We start from the raw sequence: 24,937 nt of genomic DNA, 5'->3' as shown, positions 1-24,937 counted from the left end.
TAAGAAAAAAATAATACTAACGTCTAAACATCACTTTGATCTTACCAAAAAACAATAATCTTGAATCTTTTGCGGAAAGATTCATACACAAACATATGGATAGTAATCAATTACAGTACGGAATCTGTCTTGACAGTTGTATTGAATAACATAAAGCTTGAAGAATTCAATAAATTTGTATTATATGGTATTTTTATAAACATGAAAAATACACACACAGCATCTTTAGTACTTGAACGTTAAACATGTGTGTAAGTAAATGCTTTTTCAAATAATTAAAATTTAACTGAATGCTGATAGATATGTATTAGTTTGTTATACATACCATTAAGAGTAAAATATATACCAAATATTTCTTTTAATTCATCTAAATTTGAATTAATTGAGCAAAAACTTTTTCATGGCTACAGACTTCTGTAGTTGCCTTCGTGGAAAAATACTTCAAAGGAAGACGCTTAGCCAATTTTGCAAACAAACAAGTAAGCGAGGCTAAGTTCGAGTGTAACCGAACATTACATACTCAGTTGAGAACTATGGAGACAAAATAAGGGAAAATCACCGTTTAGCAAAATGAACCTAGGGTAACCCTGGAATGTGTTCGTATGACATTTGTATCAAATGGAAAGTACTAAAGAGTATTTTAAGAGGGAGGGGGCCATAGTTCTATAGGTGGACACCATTTAGGGATATCGCCATAAAGGTGGACCAGGGCTGACTCTAGAATTTGTTTGTACGATATGGGTATCAAATGAAAGGTACTAATAACTATTTTAAAAGGGAGTGAGCCTTAGTTCTATAGGTGGACGCCTTTTCGAGATATCGCCATAAAGGTGGACCAGGGGTGACCCTAGAATTTGTTTGTACGATATGGGTATCAAATTAAAAGTATTAATGAGTGTTTTAAAAGGGAGTAGCCCTTACTTGTATAAGTGAAAGCGTTTTCAAGATATCGACCAAAATGTGGACCAGGGTGACCCAGACCATCATCTGTCGGGGACCGCTAATTTATTTATATATGTAATACCACGAACAGTATTCCTGCCAAATTCTAAGGGCTTTTGATTTCGCCCTGCAGAACTTTTTCATTTTCTTCTACTTAATATTGTAGGCGTCACACCTATTTTACAAAGTTTTTTTTTTTTAATTTATATTTTGCGTCAATAGACCAATACAATTAACATGTTTCATGCCTTTTTTCGTATTTGGTATATAATTATGGCATTTTTTTCAATTTTCGTAATTTTTGATATCGAAAAAGTGGGCGTGGTCATAGTCGGATTTCGGCCATTTTTTACACCAATACAAAGTGAGTTCAGATATGTACGTGAACTGAGTTTAGTAAAGATATATCGATTTTTGCTCAAGTTAGCGTGTTAACGGCCGAGCGGAAGGACAGACAGTCGACTGTGTATAAAAACTGGGCGTGGCTTCAACCGATTTCGCGGAGCCACGCCTATTTTGAAATTTTCTTTTATTTTTGTATTTTGTTACACCATATCATTACTGAAGTTGAATATTGACATAATTTACTTATATACTGTACAGATATTAACTTTTTTTTCTTAAATTTGACATAACAATTTTTTTTAAGTGCGCGTGGTCGTTCTCCGATTTTGCTAATTTTTATTAAGAATACATATAGTAATAGGAGTAACGTTTCTGCCAAATTTCATCATGATATCTTCAACGGTTGCCAATTTACAGCTTCTAAATTACCTTCTTTTAAAAGTGAGCGGTGTCACGCCCATTGTCCAAAACTTTACTAATTTTCTATTCTGCATCATAAGTTCAACTCACCTACCAAGTTTCTACGCTTTATCCGTCTTTGGTAATGAATTATAGCACTTTTTCGATTTTTCGAAATTTTCGATATCGAAAAAGTGGGCGTGGTTATAGTCCGATATCGTTCATTTTAAATAGCGATCTGAGATGAGTGCCCAGGAATCTACGTACCAAATTTCATCAAGATACCTCAATATTTATTCAAGTTGTCGTGTTAAGGGACGGGCGGACGGACGAACGGACATGGCTTAATCAATTTTTTTTTCGATACTGATGATTTTGATATATGGAAGTCTATATCTATCTCGATTCCTTTATACCTGTACAACCTACAGTTATCCAATCAAAGTTAATATACTCTGTGAGCTCTGCTGAACTGAGTATAAAAACAATACATTCATATTACACAACTGGTTAAAAACAAATGAGCTAACTCTTAAATATAAAACTTCGAAGGTATGAGTAACACAGCACTAGAAATTCAATATCTATCGAACTGTGTTCTCGAATTGTCAATACCTCCAGTTACTAGCGAGAAAAGGTTTTGCAGAAAATTAAATTAGCAAGGTCAAATCAGGTTGAACTGGCTGGTCTGCGGGACCTCACTTAGTCTGAATGAGTCCATTTCATTATTAGAATGCTCAATGACCAAACTGAAAAGCCCTATCAGAAACCAGGACATATGTTATACAATAATGTTGGCAAATACTAAAAGCTTTCTGAGATAGCTGTGCCACCCACTCCCGAAACGAGTTCAATCGTTCCTTCTTCCAACACACACTTCACCTGCTCTCACCGACCAAGCCTTATTTAAAGGCATGTGACGCTAGAAGGCAGCACCCATCATGAGCGCCTCTTTCCAATGATAAGTATAACTTTGTCAACGTAAGGTTGTAAGAGCTGCACATAATCTTCGACACTTTGCAACTCCGTGCTTGGTTCCACGCTTTTCCTACTTCGTCGATCAACATCTATGGTACAGGCTTCGAGCGATACGCCTTGCTTAGCAAGGACATCCGCTTTTTCATTTCCATCTATTCCCATATGCCCTGGGACCCAATATAGATGCATACAAAGTAGTATTTTATTACGCTTTTATACTATGGGTGCATAGTAAAATTTTCCGATTTCTGCATATTGCGATTTTTATAAATTGGTAAGTGTTTTTATCTAGGTGTGCGATATATAGAGTCATCGTTGTTTTGAAAATAGTATGAGAATTGATCTCTTTTCTTCGTAACTTTAACCTCTTCATTCTGAACCCTTCGTTTAGTGCATAATTTTTTGTCGGTTGTTTGGGTATGAGCCTCGAGGATGCATTTTAATTGAACTGGTAGACCCGAGAGAACATCATTTACACAGTGAGGCGGATATACTTCCCATAACGAAAGAAAATCAAATTCTTAACAAAAATTTTCTGTTGAATACCCTGGAACCGGGGAATCACAGCAGACATCTGAGTGAAGATGTCCCACCTCTTAGCAACTTGAAGAATAGTCTCCGTAAGCAATACGAAGAATATCGGTAATGAAGACGTCATCTGTGTAAAGAAAATAAGCTAAAAATGTCCCCCAGAGAGACAAGCAAAAAGTCGACAGCCTACCTATGCCATTAAATGACCGGTGAATCCCCTTTTCAAAGACAAATTCCCGAAACATGCAGTTGAGGAAAGCAACTTCACCATGGAGAAGCGTGCGACTCTAGCTCAACTTTGAGCTGAATACTTTAATATGCTAAACTCTTACTTGTGCAGAATCAACCCCTATGCACCTAATCTATATCCCTCTTGTAACTTGTCCACACATTGACACCAAGCATCTTTTCAGTCGCAACATGGAACCAACGCCTCTTACTTGTTGAAACTGCATGTGACCTTGGCAGGATGTACAGGTTTGCAAAAAAACTTTAAATGTGCCTGGTCCTGCTACCTATTGGTTAACCTCTCAAAAATAATTTAAGTGTCGTAATTCGAACAAAAACTTACCAATTTTAACGAAACTTTGGCAGCACTGCTTTTGGTACAATAACCTCTTATCGAAGACGATAGTTCCATATTTCCATAGGCGCAATCAAATAAATATCATTTAATGTTTTTGATGTTTCTCTTCAAATATATCCTTAAAAAATATTTGAGAGCACGCACATACACTTTTTTACTTGTCTTCTTTAGTATTTACCTGCATTCAAAGTTCCCACAGCGGACCCGGCATAAGTGGTAAATTGAAAATAGCAGGGAGCAGATAAATAAAAAAAACATAGCGCGATTTACCACCGAAGAGATTAAGGCCGAACTCCTCCTCCAATTTGTGTCGCGCTCTTTTTTGGTAATTTTTGCAATGGGTCTATATGCCTTATGTCGACTCCGAACGACAGCCCCAAGGGAAATGGATTTTAACTGAGAAGCTTTTTATGGCAAAAATACAGAGTGTTGCCATGTTACCACCGAAGGGCAACTCCGCTTAGTACAATTTTGGGTTTTTTTTAATTTTTGATGTTTTATTGGCCGGGACTTTAACACAGGACCTTCGATGTAGTAGGCGGAGCACCATGCCAATTCACCTCAGCAGTTGCCGCATAAAAAGAAAATTGAAATTAAAAACTGTTATCTAAAATTGTTCATAAATCTTAATTTGACAGGTTACTATCGACTTATATCTGTACATACATGTAAATGTACGTGAGCTTTAGTGAGCATATCCTCTAAAGGTATACAAAAATTTTGCCCAAAATTTCTACGATAATCAGCTTGAAAATGTAGACATATTTATGACTGCTTTGGGAGTTTGTGCGCAAACAAAATAATTTGAAAATTTAAGACTGCTCCTTTTAGAATTAATGTACAAGCGTATCAATACGAGGCAAAAGGACAATTTGTGAAGTATTCACGCTTCTGTAATGTAAATCTAAAATTATCGACTATAGTAATCAATGAACTGTGTGCTTATTTGTATTTGTGAATGTATACCATATGCATATGGGTTATTTCGCATATTATTTTAATCTTAAAAGCAAAAGTCTTCTGAAATCCAATTCAAAAGCATAACAAACAAATAAGCGATATTTTTATGCTAATTGAAAGCAGTTCATATCGAAACAAATTGCTATCGATACTCCAGTTTGCTTACTAACAATGAAATCTTATATATCAAAAAAAAAGTGTTAAACTTATGTCAGGCTTATCTTGCTCAGCTTCAAGGCTGACAGAATGAAAATTTAAATGAGTTTTAAAGTATGGAATGTGCTTTATCGAACAATGGAAAAAATAAGGGTTATTATAAAAAAATAAAATGAAATAAAATAAAATAATGAAATTAAATAATATGGATTCAAAAAAGGTAAACCTGATTTGAATAGCTAAAAATTTAAATAAATTAAATAAAATAAAACGAAAAAATAAAAAATTTAATTGAATATCATTATAAGAATAAAATAAAATAAATAAAAGACAATGAAAGACAGACAAACAAAATAAAATAAATTAAAACAAGTAAGGGCGGAACTGTCTTTAGTTGTGCCGAAGACTTCATACTTTTCATGAATGGGGCTGAACAATACTCTTATCCCGTTCGTAATATCCAAATAATCGGATGTATAAGATAAGAAATATATAGTGAACAGATGTACATACCTAAACGATTTTTAAGATAAATATAAAATAAAAAATGGCAAAAAACCCCCTTATCTGAACGATCGGTTGTATGGGATATATATTATATATAGCTCCGATCGAAATGTTTTTACAGGAAATCTTCTATTATATATTAGAATATATATCACCAAGCTTCACGTTTTTATATTGGAAACTAAGGGAGAAATGGCCAAAAATCTTTCTATCTGAAAGATCGGTTGTATGGGATATATACTATATATAGCTCGGATCAAAGTGATTTTTTCAGGATATCTTCTATGATATATTCGAATATATATCACCGTGTTTCACGTTTCTATTTTTTAAATGCGGCAGGAATGACCAAAATCGTCTTATCTGAACGATCGGTTGTATGGGAGATATATGTTATAGTGGTCCGATCCTACTGGATCCGACAAGTGTCTAATATACAGAAATACATCCTTGTGCCAAATTTCAATGAGCTATCTCAAAATTTGAAGGACTAGTTTGCGTTCAAACAGACAGACGGATAGACGGACGGGCGGACGGAAAGACGGATATGGCTATATCAACTCAGTTCGTCGCCCTGATCGATTCGGTATACTTAATAGTGTGTCTATCTTCTATATTTCTCAACGTTACAAACATCGGACCAAAATTAATATACCATTTCATGTTCATGAAAGGTATAATAAAATAACATAAAATAAAATAAAATAATAAAATTAAAAAAAATAATGTAAAATTAAAAAAAAATAAAATAAAATAAATGAAATAAAATAAATTTAACTGAACTAAACAACATAAATATAAAAAAAAAATTTTACAAAGTTAAATAAATAAAGGAAAGGAAAGGAAGTGAAGGAAAGGCAATGGAAGGAAAGGAAAAAAACGAGAAGAAAAGAGAATGAAAAAAAAAAACAATAGAAAGGAAAAGAAAAGAAAAGAAAAGAAAAGAAAAGAAAAGAAAAGAAAAGAAAAGGAAGGAAAGTAAGGAAACGGCCAGGATAGGGTAGGTAAAAAGAAGAAAGGTAGTGCTAATGGGTGAATTTCAACCACTGAAAAGTTTCTTGGAAGCATTAATAAGCTAAAATAAGACGTCATTATAATACGGTTGATATACTATAATTATTATAAGTCTTATCTCTCACCAGCATAACCGGCACTGTCGTCGGTTTTCCTAATGTTTAAAAAGGCTGATACAATTTTTGGTGGGTATATATTTTACAATCATACTCAAACAAATGAACGTATAAAAAATAAAAAAATAAAGTTAAATGTGACCTCGGGCTGTGGTGTGAATAGAAAATCGTAAGCGGGTTTGTTAAAGCAGCACGCTTAGAAACGATATTGAAATTATAAGAAAAGAATATTTAATGGATAGCCATGAAATGGTTAAGCAACAACAATCAGTTCTTTTACAAGAGCTCGAGAACATATAAGTATGGCGATATATAGCCTGTTTGTGTTTGGCAAAGTGTTAGTCGGCATTTATGAAGACATGGTCATAAAAGATAATAAAATAATATAAAATTTAAAAAAATGTGCACTAATCTTGATTATGCCACATTTATGAAGGAAATCCACAAGCAAAGCATCCTTAAGCATCGCTGTCATCAACTGAGGTTAATATACTACCAGCCAGTAAAAAACGATTTCAAAGTCGCTTATAAAAATAATTTCATATCTCTTAGGAATTAATTTTTCAAATCTTAGAATTAAAAGCGGGTTGCGCTTATCTATGGATGAAACATAAAAACAAATATATATATTCAAAATTTGATATAAACTGTCGATAGAGATAAAGGATATCAACATATACGAGTACTTGATTGATGTCATTACGCACTTTTAGAGAACACATGTTTTAGGGATTCAATCGGTTGCGTAGCGTAACCCTTAACGAGGTTGTCAGCGTAATTTATGGCTTCTCCAAACTAATTTCTAATGCCACCCCACGTGGCGAACACTATTTCTTAACAGTCCAAGTTCTGGGGACCTCCATAATGTAACTAGGTGGTGAGGGACGGTATGACTTGAAAGGTTCAATATTTAATTGAGACATTGCAAAAATGACTCTGTCAGTTATGATCAAAGTTTACTCTTTCATATAAATAAAATAAAGCAAGGTGTGACATTTTAGGTCGAGCTTCTCCTCCAATTATCGCCGTGCTCTTTTTTAATTTTTTTTACAAATTTACGGGGCATGTAGGTCCCACATGTTTTATGCCGGCTTCGAAAGGCATCTGCAAGGCAGATGATTTTTCTTTCTATGGTATTAGTACACTTGGAATCTTTTAGGAATCACTGAGAGACGACCTCGTTTAGACAAACTGTTTTCTTGTTTAACCCTAGAAAGATAACGTTATTTTTTTACCCTAGAAAGATAACGTACTTCTGAGAGATGTGTTCAAATTTAAGGACCCTAATGCTATAAAAAAACTTATTATAGTCACTTGTTTTAAATGTTTTTTAAAGAAAAATATTGTTTTTTAATATATTAAAAATTAAGTTTGACTTGTCTTGGCTTGGACTTGTCCTTACAAAAATCAGTTTTTTTCGAAGGACCTCGGTTTATAGCAAAAAAATTAAAATAAAATACATATTTTTGTACTTCAGTTGAATGAATTAACTGTTTTAAACTACACTTAAAAAATATTAGCTAAAATTACCATTTGCGGCAAAAATTACATATAAAATAAGTCATGTCACTTAGTCACGTAAAGGATAACGATACGTCTCTTAGACGTATTTTTTAAAACACTCGTATATATTTCAGCAAACAAAAAAGTTACTACTAAAAAACACAGCCCACTGACAAGCTGGTAATGGTAGCTGAGAAAACTGAGATTGAGAATGTTCTCTTTACGATTGTGGGAGACTGAGACCAAAATTAAAACGACGTACGTCTCACACCCTAAAACGAAACGAGTTTCAACTTAAACCTAAACAACTAACCACGTGCTCAGTATCACGCATTTGCTGCTGCTTGCCATAACCTTTCTGGTGGCCTTATTTCTAAAAAATCAGCAGTGTATGCATCTCTTCGTGCACTTGCTTATATGTATGCAATGTATATATGCTCAGAAACTTGACTGTGTAACATACATATGAAGGTGACTTAATTGCCATAAGTTGATGTGTGATTTCGCTCATATCTACTCGACAATGTAAATTGTATCCATATTACGCTGCAGTGTACTGACTCTACACTTACGCTAAGATAATATAGTACTCCAAAAAATATCCCTGTAGGGAAAATCTCTTGTTGTTTTTACTGTAGCAATAAGACCGCCAATGTTTTCGGGAGTTTTATCGATGTTCATGTTCATTTATCGGATATAGATCCGATACGTTCCGATAACAACCACTATTAAGGTACTGATCCCACCACCTTGGCAACGATTTAGTGTCACCTCATGAAACATTCTAGGCTCGCTAAATCCTCGACTGGTAAAGAAACAAGAATCACCCCAAGTAGCTAAGGTTGGCAATTGGGTTGGAGAGACTATACATTGCACTGACAACCCCTTGATAGGGTTGTGCTACACAACCCAGTTCGGAAATAGGTACAAATTTCCACCTTAAAACTAGTTGTTTATTGGTGCTTTTTCGATAGTTCCGATCTAGTGTAAAAATTTATTGTTGAGATCTAAGTTTTTTTTTGCCGCTTTTCGTTGGCTCTGATTCGGACCGACATATAGAATGTTACTTCTAATACGAAAGTTCTGAACTTTTGGGATAGTGTAGAAAAAAAGATATACTTATAGTCGATGCTCCTGGTCGCTTATTTGTTGGTGTCATATTTCTCAAATGTGTGTTGAATGTGAAATATAAAAATCCAAAATGTCGATTTTAAAGCTGAAATAAATCTAGTTACTATTGAACTTTTACTTAATTGGCACTTTAGGTCGAGGCCCGAACCAGAAATTTGTATCACTAGTTAATGACTTTCCCCATGTACGAAGACTGCGTTTACGCTTACGGTTACACGTTACACCTTACGCTTACGCTTACACGTTACACTTACACCTTGCGCGTATAATTTCTTCTTACAATTACGCTTCCAGCATATATTTACACCTTAAATTACGCTTACATCTTACACTTAAATCTTACTCCCACACCTCACGCTTATATTCTCGCTAAAAGATAGAGATTCCTCTTGTAACCATACAAACTTGGCTATTTTATGCAACCCAATGTCAAAAGTTAAATGGACGACCAAATCCAAGCTTAAATTCACTGAATTGAAATGTCTGTCAACCTTCGTTAACGCTCTTTATACCTTTGATATTGAATCGGCGATTTAGCCATATACCGCTTATCTGCCTTTCATATCGACTTTACAATAATAGCATAAACACATAAAGGGGTATTCGCTTAGGAAGGAGATCTCATCCCACAGCAGCCAGTTCTACGCGACAATTCGGGATTTTAACCCGACTAAGTTGACCCTCGTTTAATTTGTTATAACATTCATTATAAGAAATTTTACATCTCTGTTTTTACTCAGTGCTATTCCAGCCTTGAAACCTAGAAGCCATCTAACTTCTCACTCAGGCTTGAGATATTATAAAAATACTAGCAGACGCGGCACACGCTGCTCTGCCCTAAATTTGGTCGATCTGCATAAGTTTAAAGAACTTGCTACCCTTTTCTCTGCATCCCTCTCTCTTCCCCTTTTCACTATCTTTTTATTAACTCCTCTCTCTGCCATTTGCTTTTTTCGCGTCTCTTTTCGCCTCTCCTCTCTTCTCTTCTCTTCATTTCACCTCCATCTATCTCCATCTCTCTATGTTCGTCTACTCTTCATCTTTCTCAGTCTCTTCTCTCTAGTTCTTCTTATTCTTCTCCATCCCTTGTTCTAGAAAATACAGAAGGACTTTATATACTTTTTTTACCAAGCTTTTGACCTTACACTATGGTTGTTGGCTGTTTCTCGTCCGCCTTAACGGCTTTGTGCTCGATAGATAAACTTACGACAATGACAAAAGCAAGATTCAGCTAATTCAAAAAACTGACTGCTACTATCAACTGAAATTCCAACACGCACAAACAAAAATTAACAAAATATGGAGTTTTAAGGCGCATTCCTCCCCGAGGTGTGAATAATATAAACTTTATGACGCCGACGTGCATGAAATAAAATATTTGGTGTATATCTAGTAAAACGAGCTACAAACAAATAAATTTAACAAATTTAAAAAAATGGATACATTTAAGCTTCAGTTACGAGCACACCAGTTGAAAAAAATTAATTTAGCAACTTTAAAAATGTAAAGCATGTATTCAATTTTAGCGGCAATGAAAGTTGAGGTATTTTTTACTGGATTTGCTGCCAGCTTAATAACAGTAATTCTAAAAGCCACATTGTGTAAATTATTTAACGCCAGACACATAGGTATGCATATAAACAAAAATTTATTACATTCTAAAACTTTTTAATAAAAACAAATAAAATGTGTATTCAAATTTTATATTCACAGTTGTTAACATTTTACTTGTTTATCTTTTTTGAAAATTTTCAGGCACGAACACACGCCCCATGACCACTTCACAGACGTCATCCATGTCGGGAACGCAACCGCGCTTCCTGTCGCGCGGTCACACATATCGCGCAGTGGTGGGCGACACCCTGGTGCTGCCGTGTCAGGTCGAAAATTTGGGTAAGTTCATTCATGTACAGTGAAACCTCCCTTGTGCTAACAATCACTGTCAGTCAACTGTTGTGCACCCAAGCTATCGCGTAGCTATTTTAATTGCTTAATAGATGGAGTGCTAACAACTTTTTAATTTAAAGACATGTTTTGATATTACATTGCTCTAAAACGTATGTAAGCCTGTGCTTCGGCAGAGATTTTAAATCGCCAATAGTGGTGAAAGAATAGGGCAAGGGGGCGGAAATGTCGGAAAATACGATACACGTTCTGGGCGGTGGTACAAAACTATTGGAAACGGGGTGATCTATAGTATACTATGCCGGTACGGTAATAAAAAGATCGTGCAAGCTGGCAGATTACTAAAGTGCCTTTCATGTGAAAGACTAAAGCAGCAGAGAAACTGGAAGAAAACTGCGCAAACTGCAGTCGCGTAAACTTTTGTATTGACAACCAGGCGGTCATTGAGTAGATAATCATACGCCCGCATTTACTCATGCGGAGATGACCTCTTAAGCCACTGGGAGGTGTAACTGTTCAATCAGATATCTGTTTGGGCGCCCAGGATATTTTACAGAAACTGTTTGTCTAGCATTTCGTTTCTCTGTCTAAAGGGGGGTAATCTTGCCTCATTGTGCAGGTGATGTTCTGGGGACATACATAGAAAAACAGCCCGTATCGGTTCTGAGCGCGGTATTTTGGCAGGCCTGTATTTTCTTCCAGCATAGAGCTAAAAAGTGAAAAAAATCTTGCCAAATCAAATTTTCAGGTCTAAAAGCACGTAGTGGGTTGAGCTCTAGAAAACATCCTGTATTTTCCAAAAAAAAGGAGAGTATTTTATAATATTTTATTTATCTTATAATAATTTTTGATAGGGGTTTTCAGTTTGGTCTTCGAATAAACTTCTGGTAACACTATGAACTCATTCAGTTTATGTGAAGTCTTTACGAAGCAACCAGTTCAACCATTCCCAATTTCAGGAAATTCTGAGGCTTTTCTTTTCCTTTACAAAGATAAGTAATGATTTTTTATAACTTAAAATTTATCTACCGAAAGTTGCGTTCTATAGTTATGCATCACACTATGACGGCAGCCGCCGTGGTGTGATGGTAGCGTGCTCCGCCATCCACACCGCAGATCATGGGTTCACGCCCCGAGAAAAGCAACATACACATTTTGGTAAACAAGTTTTTCAATTAGAAGAAAATTGTTCTAAGGGGGTCGCCCTTCGGCAGTGTTTGCCAAGCACTCCGAGTGTATTTCTGCCATGAAAAGCTCTCAGTGAAAACTCATCTGCCTTGCAGATGCTGTTCTGAGTCGGCATAAAACAAATAGGTCCTTTCCCGCCAATTTGTAGGAAAAATTAAAAGGAGCACAACGCAAATTTGAAGAGAAGCTTGGCCTAAAACCTCTTCGGAGGTTTTTGATGCATTTTTTATGAAAACAAATCTCACTGTCCGCCGATAGGAAGTTCGTGTCCGCTAAGTCTTCCCGTTTTATAAAAAAAACAGTCCCCGCTAGTCCAGGATAGTATCCGCCTAACGGAAATGTGCGTGAAAAACTGTCCGGCCAACGGATGTGTCCGTCTAATAGAGGTATCCGTTAGGAGAGGTTTATCTGTGTTTGTGTGTTTGTGGCACTTTGTTGCTTTGTTATGAATGAAAATTTAGTCCTTTGAGCTTAGCTGTTGTTAAATTTATTTTATTAAATGTATGTATGTGTGATTTTTTTGTGCTTGCAGATATTAATAAATACAACATGAAATGGTGGTCAGTCCTCATATAGTCATAAATATAACTGAACACTGCGTTTTTGAATAACATGACTTGTAGAATGCACTGTTGTTTTTATTTTAGCTTTCACTAAATATGGCCAAAATTTGTTTGGATGGCTTGAATGTGCATAAATGCTAACATAAAAACATAAGTAAATAAAGATTTAAAAACAATCAGTGTTTTTTTTTTTTTTCAATCAGAGTGTATAAGTACACAAATGTGTATGTTTAAGTGGAGTATTTCCATTTAGAAAAAAGTGACACCGAGATTCAACGAGCTTGAAATATAAAATGTTTATGTAGATTGAAAATTTTTGAAGATTATTTCCGCACAACTAAATAGTTTTATACCCTGCACGCACATGTACCCAAGGGTCTTCTAACTTTGATTGGATAGTGATTTTTTGTAATGGCATTAATCAATTAAATCCCTGCAAAGTTAAGAAGTGACCTCTCCGAGCCATTCGAAACCAAGCGAGGCTTCAGACAAGTTGACTCTTTTCCTCGAGATGTCTTTAACATAATGCTGGAGTAGATAGATGATTTTAGTAGCAGAACTATACCACTATGGTAGAATCTATTATAGAAGCGTAAAATTATTGATGTATGCTGATGAAATTGATTTATTTGGCTTTAGCAAAGGTGCGTGAGTTCTGTCTTATCCGTAATAGATAAAGAGGCAAAATAAATCGGTCTTGTCATAAATGAGGAAAATACGAAATACTTAGGCTGGATAAGGTTGAACGGGCCGGTCCATGAGGAGCTTCAATAGACTGGATGAGTTCGTATTGTAATCAGAAGTGTGTTTAATGGCCAAACTGAAAAACCTTATCAGAAACCAGTACCTATGTTATAAAATGACTTCGTTCTCTTGGAGAATGCTAGAGGCATTCTAGAACCTATGCTACATGCTGCTCCAAGACCTCAGAGCTGTCTCAATTGAAAAAGCAAGAGTTTAAGTCAGATGTGAGCAGGGTATGAGCACAAAATATGCTACACTCTTTCCTCCTCCAACCCGCACTTTCTACATCTGCTATCACTGATCAAGCCTAATTTAAAGGCATGTGACGCCAGAAGGCAGTGTCCATTCAGAATACCCGTCATGAGTGAACATTGCTCTCTTTTTAATGATAGAAGTAACTTTGTTAGTATATCTCTGTAAGATTTACCTATGATCGTCAACAATTTGCAGCCCTGTACTTGGCTTGGTCTAGCATGATAACCCCTCGCCTTTTTTTAATCCCTCCCAATGTAGTGGGGACGCCTACGGAGAGCGCTTCGAGAGATGCACCCTTTTTGGCTAGTTCATCCGCTTTTTCATTCCCATCTATTTCCATATATCGCGGGACCAAATATAAATGTATGCTTATTCTTGTCCCGATTCTTTCTAGAGATTGCTTATACTCTTACACACTTTCATATGATGTGCTGTACGAGATTATTCCTTAATTGCTGCTTTACTGTCAATATAAAAGTTGACGCGGCTGCAGTTTAAGCTATTTTCTTCCAGTGCTTCTACTGCTTTGGGGACGGATACTACATACATCCGCTGAAAACTGCTTTACTGATCTGTCAGTTGACGGATCTGTTTATTTTTGGATCAAAATTACATGCTCCAAGAAATAATTGGGGCACTCGCGCCTTGGCAGGTATTTTACTGTTGATATAAATTTGAAACTGTGAAGGATTTAGGGCCGATTACACTAACTCGACTTAACTTAGTTAAGTAAAATTTTTTAATTTTTCTGTTTCACCACCAATGCTTAGCTGAGTCACAAATTAGCCTACCTGTCAGCTGGCTTATTCTCGACTTTCAACTGTGTTGCTGTAGTACAAATTTTGAGACGAATTAAATGACAGTATTGATACTTATTTTATTATACAAATATAGCAACCCCGCTACTATGTTGATTCACTGTGTGGCATGTAATTAAAACGTAGCGAAAAATATTACTATGTATAAAACAGCTTGTGGGGTTTTGGTGTGTCAAATGGGTTTAGTAGCTAAGATGGTGAAACCGAAAAAAAAAACTTAGCCTCAAATCTGGGCTAACTTAAGTTGCAACTAAGTTTTAGCTTAGGTCGAGTTGGTGAAATCGGCCCTTAGTCTTTTTGTCAGTGTCAGCTAAGATATGAAACGGAGAATAGCTCTTGCTAAAAAGTGATACTTTGGACTGAGTAGGCAATTGAAATGTAAAGCTTCCCTCTTGACGAATAAAAATCCACTCTGCAAGTCGCTGGTCATATCTGCCTTTCCAGTTATATCACTCGGACGGTGTCGAGAGAAGATGAGTTGGCTAATAGAATTTGCAATAGAAAAGTTCTCCGTAAGATTTATGGTCCTTTCCAGATATAAAGATAGTGCAGCGAATAAAAACCAAAAGACTTCGCTGGCTAGATCATTTTATGCGGATGAGCGAAGACGTTCAAGCCAAGAAAGTATTTCAGTCGACACTGCAGTTTGGAAGCAGAGGAAGACTTCGACTGAGTTTGAAAAGGCTAGTGGTAGAAGACTTCATCTCCTTTGGTGCTCCCAATTGGCGTCGCTTATAGTGAAATAGGGATAGCTGGCGTGACTTTTTACGAAACGGCCAAAATCACTTATGTTGTTAAGCGCCAATTAATGACGATTCATTAATCGAGATAGATGCAGGTTTCGCTATATCAAAATTATCAGCATTAGAAAAAGATTTTGGGTGCGCCGTGCGTCCATCCGTTAACAATATAACTTGAATGCAAATTTGGATACCTTTATGAAATTTGGTATACTAGCTTAACTGAGCCGCAATAAATTAGTACTGAATATGGGTGAAACCAAACGATAACCACGACCACTTTTTCAATTTCGAACATTTCTAAAAATGGTGAAAATGCGATAATTCATTAGCGAAGACTGTTAAGGTGATAAAACTTGAAATGTGGGTTGAAGTGATGATAAAAAATTAAAATTTAGGATAACTTTGGAAAATGGGCGTGGCGCCATGCAAAATTTAAAAGTTTTCAAAACCATAAATCAAAACCCGTTGATAATGTTATGTTTAAGATTGGCAGGGAGGCTTTCGTTGCTAAAATATGTACACTTAGTGAAAATTTGCATAAACCGCTGTCAATGACACCCACTTTAAAAAACCTTTTTCTTAAGTCTAACTTAAACTAAAGATTAAATTTCTTTACGATATACAACTACATCGTACTAGTATTCTATCACAATAGTGAAATTGTGGTAAAATGGACGAAAATGTTTGGAAGCCACACCCAATCTTTTTATTCGCCCTTCTATTTGTCTTTTTGTTCGTCCTTTAACACTATAACTTCAGCAAAAATGGATAGTTGGTACACGAGCTTATCTGAATTCATAATATATTGGCATTGAAAATATGCGAAATTATACTAAAGCTACGCCCATGTTTTCAATATCGGAAATTGGAAAAATTGGGCAATGTGAAGTTATCAATAGAAGGAAATAGAGTGGATTCACCTTTGTATAGATAAGTCTTTATCAAAACCAGATTGATGATTTGCGAACTGAGTGACAAAAATTTAAAAGGCTATCCAGGAAGAAAGTGCGATAAGAAAAGGGAGATACCAGTTAAGAAAGTGCGAGTGGAAGATAAGAAGGACATAAACATGTGCAAGGAGGAGGTGAAGAAGAATAGAGGACGGTTGAGGGAGGAAAGATATTGGTAGTGGAAGAGAGAACGACAAGAATGTAAAAGAAAGAAGGTACAGCGAGAGACACGGATCAAATATGGAGAGAAGGCAGAAAGGGAAGAAGTAATTTTTTTTGTAAAATAATAAAATCACTGGGAGTAATATTAACGGGCAGAAGAATTTTTTTTATTAATAAAAATGAAAGCGAGTTGAAAAATTTCGTTACTTTCATATAGCTTTGTAAAGTTTTTTACAAACAAAGATATTGAAATTGGTCAGCCAGGTGAAGCAGGTATTCGATATTTTGTTATTGAGATTCCACATATGAGGAAATTGTGGTGAGAGAATTGGAGAGGGAGTTGTAGTGGGAGTTCGACTAGGACTGGATGTGCAAGTGGGAATGTGAGGTTTGGCGGAAGAAGGAGTGGGTGTTGGAGTGGGAGTGGGATTAAGAGTGGAAGTGGGATTTGGGAGTGGGAAGCAGATAAATGGAATAAGGAATGGACAAAAATTATAAGAAAAATGGAAGATAGAGTATATGAGAATGGGAGAGATATTGAAGAGGCTCAATATTTAAATTTAGGAAAAGCAATTTTCGAGCAGAACAACGTTTGCGACGTACTCTAGTTATAAAATAAAATAATAATAAACAATTGCTTAACAAAAATGTTCTCATGCATCAAAGGTGATAAAAGGCATTGATAGTGAAATGTTGAAACCGTTTTCAAAAATATTTAAACTTTTAGTTATAACATTTTTATTATAATTTTTTTTTTTTTCTAACTTTCAGTTTTGTATAAGAGATAATTAAAGACTCCCTAAGGATGAGGCTACAAACTGCTTATTCAAAAAAAAAAAAGCCCTAAAAAAGCGAGGCATTTTCATAAAATTTCATGAATATATATCAAACAAATGATTAAAAAAAAAAACTAAAAATTTATATTTTTTATAAATTTATGGTCCTTAAACTTGAACACGTCTCTCAGACGTACGTTATATTTCTAGGGTAAAAAAATAACGTTATCTTTCTAGGCTTAAACAAGTTCTTTTTTAAATTATCAAAAACAAAATAAAAAGAATTTAACTGATAACATTTTATAAAAATTGCCACTGCTTTTTTCGTATTCACTGCTGCATATAAAAATGTGTGTCATCACGACACTGAAAACTATATATATATATGTATGTAATTGAAGCACATTTGAAGAAACACTTCATTTCCTGCTACACGTCAGTCACTTATATTGCCCATTAATTCGTTTACTCTCTGCATATATTTGCAAATATGCTACTGACACCAACGGCAGAAGACGGACTCACCTGACATGTAAAAAGCATATATGCACTTGCTTTATAAACATTGATAAGTGTGTTTGCATTGGGAAGAAATATTTGTATGTTGCAATGTTTAGGTGAGACTGCAATATCCACTAATTGCCCGTTAAAGGGCACTTATGTAGAATAGGCAGTGCATTCAAATGCAAACAAGTTTATGTGGCTTCAAGTGATAGACATTCTTAGAATATGTCGAATAAATGTATGCCAACTTATTATATATCAACATATTAGAAAACAAAAAGCGGATAGCGAATAAAATCCGGTAGGTGTTGGGGTAAAACATCAAGTGAGCTGAAGCAAAAGGAACGGGAAGTCATCTACATGAATAAGAAAAAAAAAATTACGAAAAAAGTGTCTTCTCATAAAAAGAGCAATGGGTACCGAGTTGTCAAGTGTGAACATAAATGACGAAAGTCATTCATGGCATACTTTGAGGATGTGAGTGTGAAATAAAGCGAGATAAATATGGCACGCCTACATGCATACTAACACACAGACACACACATGCTAACATGTATAGGAGTGTTGCTTGTCATCGCAGGAGGTATAGAGTATTGCAGTTTTTAATGCATTTTATTGCAAGCAACAGCTTCAGCAAGTAGATAATAGAGCATATAAATTACACATTGTGCAAACAATTTAAACAAGTCCATCTACACTGACTACATACAAATAAAAATACACACAAACATGCTTTCATATTTTTCTTATAATAAATTTCGCAACAACTCAGCAAATATTCTAATTCATCACCAATTCAAACTAGTAAAGATCGGAATGAAAAAGTGGATGAGCTATCTAATAAGAATGGCATGGTGCCAAGCACAGGTCTATAAAATGTCGAAGATCATGTGTAGTTCTTGCAACCTTAGACTAACAAAGTAACTTTAATCATAAAATAATGTTAAGGACTGTAAGCTCATGGCCGGTATTCTGACTTAGCATGTTTTGTGCTCGTGCGCTGAGATTTCCAGCCCGAGACTTGAGCTTTTGGGAGTGGAACAGCTTTTTATATTTGATTATGACAACGCGCTATTAAGTATGGTTGTCTTATTACTTAAAAATGATGGCTTACTTGGATTAATATAACCCAACTAGTTTTTTAAACGGTTTTATTTAGCTTGAGTTGACAGGCAGACCGCATGCACGGCCGCACGGCCGTTGTGAACGAATCTTGTAATTGAAATTTAAGTAACTTCCCGATAAGCTACAAGCTTTAAACTTGGAATATAGTTCAGAATCTGATGACAATGCAATAATAAGAAAAAAAATCGGCGCTAGGTGAAGAAAGGATCGAGATATTCGCAAAATTCGTATTTGTGGTCCGATTTGGCTCATATTTGGAACACATAATACATGCAAGAATAGAAAGCGACTTATGAAAACAAAAAAATCGCCGCTGGGTGGCGCAAGGATCGAGATATTCACAAAAATCGTATTTGTGGTCCGACTTGGCTCATGCTTGGAACACATAATACATACAAGAATAGAAAGCGACCTATCAAAAAAATCGCCGCTAGGTGGCGCAAGGATCGAGATATTCACAAAAATCGTATTTGTGGTCCGATTTGATTTGGTCCGTATTTGGAACACATAATACATACATGAATAGAAAGCGACCTATGATGCCCGATTTGGCTCATATTTGGAACAAATATTGCATACAGTCCAGTAGAAGTGACATCAAAATATTTTGGAGTTGGAGGAGGGACAAGCGTACGTGGCGCAGAGTCGAGCAAAGTCTTTGGAAGGATTATGTATTGAGGACTTAGGTTGTAACAAATTTTCAGGAAAGAGTCCTTGTAATAATGAGTCACTAAATGAACTAAATAGAATGAGAAATAATAGGCAATTAAATAAAGACTAAAAACTTGAAAATAAAATAATTAAAAAAAATTTTTTAAGTTAAACGGTTTTATTGAAAACAATACTTACATGAAATAATGATAATACGAAAAGCTAGAAAATAATTAGGTAGGTCCTAGGTACTAGTCATCACACTCCTTACCAATCTAGGGCGTTGATCAGACAATTAAATAAAAGCGTTGGACGCGTCATATTTCTATTGATAGTCATAAGTAAAACCAACTGAACCTTAATCAGGTTATGCTAAGCCTCACATTTTTAGAAATTTCACGCGCCCAACGCTTTTATTTAATTGTCTGATCAACACCCTAGATTGATAAGGAGTGTGATGACTAGTACCTAGGACCTACCTAATTATTTTTTAGCTTTTCGTATTATTATTATTTCATGTAAGTATTGTTTTCAATAAAACCGTTTAACAATTTTTGTTGTTATATCGGCCTACTGATTTTAAGATCGCGGGTTCGAATCGAGCTCAAGGCCTAACAATAATTTTTTATCATTATTATTGTTATGATAAATTTTTTCTTAATTGAAAAAATTTTTAAATTAGAATAGAAGAAAGAAAAAATTTTAGACAATTGCCAAAGCTCGTTGTATAGATCCATTTCGGGAACTGCTAAATTCCTTCATCGGCAACGTTTAGGCGCCGCTGCTATAACCATTCAGCCATCACAGCGGTTTTTTGTTTGTCTTCATTAATCCTACTTCTATTCTGTTTCGTGCCATTTGATATTCACAACACTGCGACATCTGTTGCAGAATGGCTGTGAAAATTGGACTTGTTTGTTGGCAATGCTGCCATAGTGTCATATTTTATTGACACTTTTTTCCCCGTGCTCTGGGATGTATTAACAATTTTTGTTGTTATATCGGCCTACTGATTTTAAGATCGCGGGTTCGAATCGAGCTCAAGGCCTAACAATAATTTTTTATCATTATTATTGTTATGATAAATTTTTTCTTAATTGAAAAAATTTTTAAATTAGAATAGAAGAAAGAAAAAATTTTAGACAACTGCCAAAGCTCGTTGTATAGATCCATTTCGGGAACTGCTAAATTCCTTCATCGGCAACGTTTAGGCGCCGCTGCTATAACCATTCAGCCATCACAGCGGTTTTTTGTTTGTCTTCATTAATCCTACTTCTATTCTGTTTCGTGCCATTTGATATTCACAACACTGCGACATCTGTTGCAGAATGGCTGTGAAAATTGGACTTGTTTGTTGGCAATGCTGCCATAGTGTCATATTTTATTGACACTTTTTTCCCCGTGCTCTGGGATGTATTAACAATTTTTGTTGTTATATCGGCCTACTGATTTTAAGATCGCGGGTTCGAATCGAGCTCAAGGCCTAACAATAATTTTTTATCATTATTATTGTTATGATAAATTTTTTCTTAATTGAAAAAATTTTTAAATTAGAATAGAAGAAAGAAAAAATTTTAGACAACTGCCAAAGCTCGTTGTATAGATCCATTTCGGGAACTGCTAAATTCCTTCATCGGCAACGTTTAGGCGCCGCTGCTATAACCATTCAGCCATCACAGCGGTTTTTTGTTTGTCTTCATTAATCCTACTTCTATTCTGTTTCGTGCCATTTGATATTCACAACACTGCGACATCTGTTGCAGAATGGCTGTGAAAATTGGACTTGTTTGTTGGCAATGCTGCCATAGTGTCATATTTTATTGACACTTTTTTCCCCGTGCTCTGGGATGTATTAACAATTTTTGTTGTTATATCGGCCTACTGATTTTAAGATCGCGGGTTCGAATCGAGCTCAAGGCCTAACAATAATTTTTTATCATTATTATTGTTATGATAAATTTTTTCTTAATTGAAAAAATTTTTAAATTAGAATAGAAGAAAGAAAAAATTTTAGACAACTGCCAAAGCTCGTTGTATAGATCCATTTCGGGAACTGCTAAATTCCTTCATCGGCAACGTTTAGGCGCCGCTGCTATAACCATTCAAAATGGCACGAAACAGAATAGAAGTAGGATTAATGAAGACAAACAAAAAACCGCTGTGATGGCTGAATGGTTATAGCAGCGGCGCCTAAACGTTGCCGATGAAGGAATTTAGCAGTTCCCGAAATGGATCTATACAACGAGCTTTGGCAGTTGTCTAAAATTTTTTCTTTCTTCTATTCTAATTTAAAAATTTTTTCAATTAAGAAAAAATTTATCATAACAATAATAATGATAAAAAATTATTGTTAGGCCTTGAGCTCGATTCGAACCCGCGATCTTAAAACCGTTTAACTTAAAAATTTTTTTTTAATTATTTTATTTGACTATAGGGATGCTCTACTAACTGCACGTCGTATTTTTTCCTCACCTACTAATAAAGTCCATCATAGAATTCTTTGCGCAATAAGTAACACCATTAGCTTATGGCCCATGTCACATAAAACGTAAAATGTGAAAAGAACATCTATTATAGACATATAGTATGCACTCATGTTTGTATGTATGATGGTACATCCGTATGCATAGATGGCGTTGAATGACAGCCACTTCTACTCAATATTGCAGTCACTTTGGCTCCACTACTTTAGACCCATTACCGTTGAACTATAATGTACTCACTGTAATTTGAGAATAAATGTCTTGGAAACGGTAAGCGTGTTGAGAATCTAAGGTAAATGGGCTCTACACTTGGTAATAAAAATAAAATAAGGTAACTAAAGAAACGCTTTGCACGAGTATGTAAATGCAAATGACGCAATAAGTCAAAATGGAAATTAATGCATTTTGCGAGTGCAAGCTGAATCATACTCATCACTCTGTAGAAAAAACTCATGTTTAGTAACTCTGAAAGAAGTGATGTCATCACTCCTAAATGTATGTTATAGAGCTTAATATCTCTGATAATATTTCAGTTGTGTCTATTTTCTTCATTTACTGAACATTTTTATTGCCTAAGGCGTATTTGCAAGTGGAAAAGTTAAAATCATAACTCAGGGTAAGCTTCTCAAGGGTGACTAGGTAAGGGTGAACTGGTCGGTTCTTAAGGACCTCACATAGACTGAATGAGTCCATAGTGTTACGAGAAATCTGCTTAATGACCAAACTGAAAACTGCTATCAAAAACCACGACCTTTGTAACACAATAACTCCCACATTTTGTCAAATACTAGAAGGTTTCTGGGACCTATCCCACTTGCTGCTTCTAGATCAGATAGCTGTATCACTCCTTATAGATGGAGTCTAAGCCTGGTAAGCTCAAGGCATGAAACCAAAATGCGCTACATCGTTTCTTAATGCAATCCAAACTTCCTACATCGGATATCACTGACTCGTCCTATTTAAAAGCATGTCACGCCAGAAGGCAGTGTGCAGTGATGATACTCACCATGAGCCTACGCTATTTTTTTAATGAAAAGACTAGAGACTCATTTTAATTGGTACTTTCACAGCCATGTCATCAAAAATCATGCATAATTTTTGTTTTTCGAACTTAAAACAAATTCAAATAAAAGTAAACTTCGGACTTAAATTAAATTATTAAATACAGACTTTTCTTTTTAAGCCCGAAAATAAGAGTTTAATCCGGACTTTTATTTATTTTTTTTTTAAAGACAATCATTCCGAATGAAACGAGTTTTTTACCAATGTAAGGCACGTTAACCTCCGTAGGGATTTCGGGCCGAGATTTTTACCTAATTTGCATTGTGCTCCTCTTAATTTTTCCTAAAAATTGGCGAGACCGTACCTACATGGGTTATGCCGACTCCGAACGGGATCTGAAAGGCAGATGAGTTTTCACTGAGAAGCTTTTCATGGCAGAAATACACGCGGAGTGCTTGCCTTATCACTGCCGTGGGGCGACTGACTCTCTACCAATTGAAAAAAAAAACTTGCTTCTAAAATGTTGATGTTGCTCTGGCCGGGGCTTGAACCCAGCAATTTCCGCATAGTAGGCGTACAAAGTGGCATCTTACCAGGTTTCAGCAAATGAGCCAGACTTTGACGTTTCGATACGCGGGTGAACACGCCTTATTGGATGAGGCATTGAAGAGATCCGTAAGTACTGATATCCTCGACCTTATAGCTGATTTAAAGGCGATATTTGGCACGCCATCCGTTCCTGGAGACCTATTGTCTCTCTTTGCGTTGCATCCAGTACCTTCTTCTCTGCTATTTCTGCGATTTCCATAACATTGAGGTCCTCACTTTAACAGGTCCAGTAATCTTGTGTCGGAAAAAGAGCTTCTACGATCAATTTAGTTCCGTTAAGTTTACGAATACTTCTTTCCGACCAAAGACCTGCATATGCCATTACAAAATTATTATCAGGAAATCGTATAAATAGACTGGCGTATAATGACTTCTAATAAAATTTCAAAGTTACAAATTATCAAGTATCTTGATTGTATCTTGTTTGTATTTATATAGATACGAAAATCTCTTCAAAGCAATAACATCCTACTTGACATAAATATTTTGAGCTTAGCTTCGTACTGTGTTCTTCCTAAATACGTTTAATTAAATTTTCACACTCAAGATATTTAGGTTGCCCGCCGCTCGATATTTGGGTAATATTAAATCAATTCTTTATGTTGTTCCACGAGCTCCGCAGGCTTATTATTGTTTTGTTTTCTTTGTGGTATTCTTGCAAATATATGTCAATGCTTTATTAATATTACTTTTTCTCTGCAGGTGGGGCTACATCTTATTGCTGTCAAAGTATAGTTTTTTTTTGGCAGGACATTTATTATTATTGTCGTCGTAACTTATGTTGCTTTTTATTATGGTCTTCGCTTTCGTTAGCGGAAATTGAAATGTCTAGCTTTGTATGCTGCACATACACATTTATACACATACATATATATATGTGTAATTTTATGTTAATTCGAGTATGTAAATTGCTCGTTTGCTAGTTCTTTGGACCACTCCAATTATTTAGGTCCCAAACTTAGCCTGGGCGTAAGAAAATGATGAAATTAATACCTTTTTGATTTATGCACTTTTTCGAAAGTTTACGAAAGTTATAACCATAAGCTTCTTATCCAAACAGTTGGTTGTATGGTATATATATTTTGTATGCACGATCGATCTTGACGATTTTTCAGACAGTTATATACAGTGGCGTAGTGAGGTTTTCTTGCGGCCGGGGAAAATTATTTTGTTGCCCCCCCCCCCCCCCCCCCCCCCCGCCCCTTATATTATTTTATATATTCAAAAACTAATAAAGTCGTAGCCTAAATAAGTCATCTATAAGCAGACTCAAATACATATTTAATAATAA

The 24,937-nt window shown here is 35.5% G+C and overlaps 1 protein-coding gene across 1 annotated transcript in view; it reads left to right on the top strand.

Moving 5' to 3' along the window:
* Positions 1–24,937, top strand: part of klg (klingon) — a 561,744-nt gene that overhangs the window by 432,036 nt on the left and 104,771 nt on the right. Inside the window, exon 3 of the mRNA XM_067762653.1 lies at positions 10,924–11,061. Within this exon, the coding sequence (XP_067618754.1) occupies positions 10,924–11,061 (138 nt within the window). The remainder of the gene's footprint in view (positions 1–10,923; positions 11,062–24,937) is intronic.

Source organism: Eurosta solidaginis, chromosome 1 (genome assembly GCF_040869045.1).
Source record: "Eurosta solidaginis isolate ZX-2024a chromosome 1, ASM4086904v1, whole genome shotgun sequence".
Lineage (NCBI taxonomy): Eukaryota > Metazoa > Arthropoda > Insecta > Diptera > Tephritidae > Eurosta > Eurosta solidaginis.
Note: the sequence above shows the minus strand (reverse complement) of the source record. Positions and strands in the feature narration are given on the sequence as shown.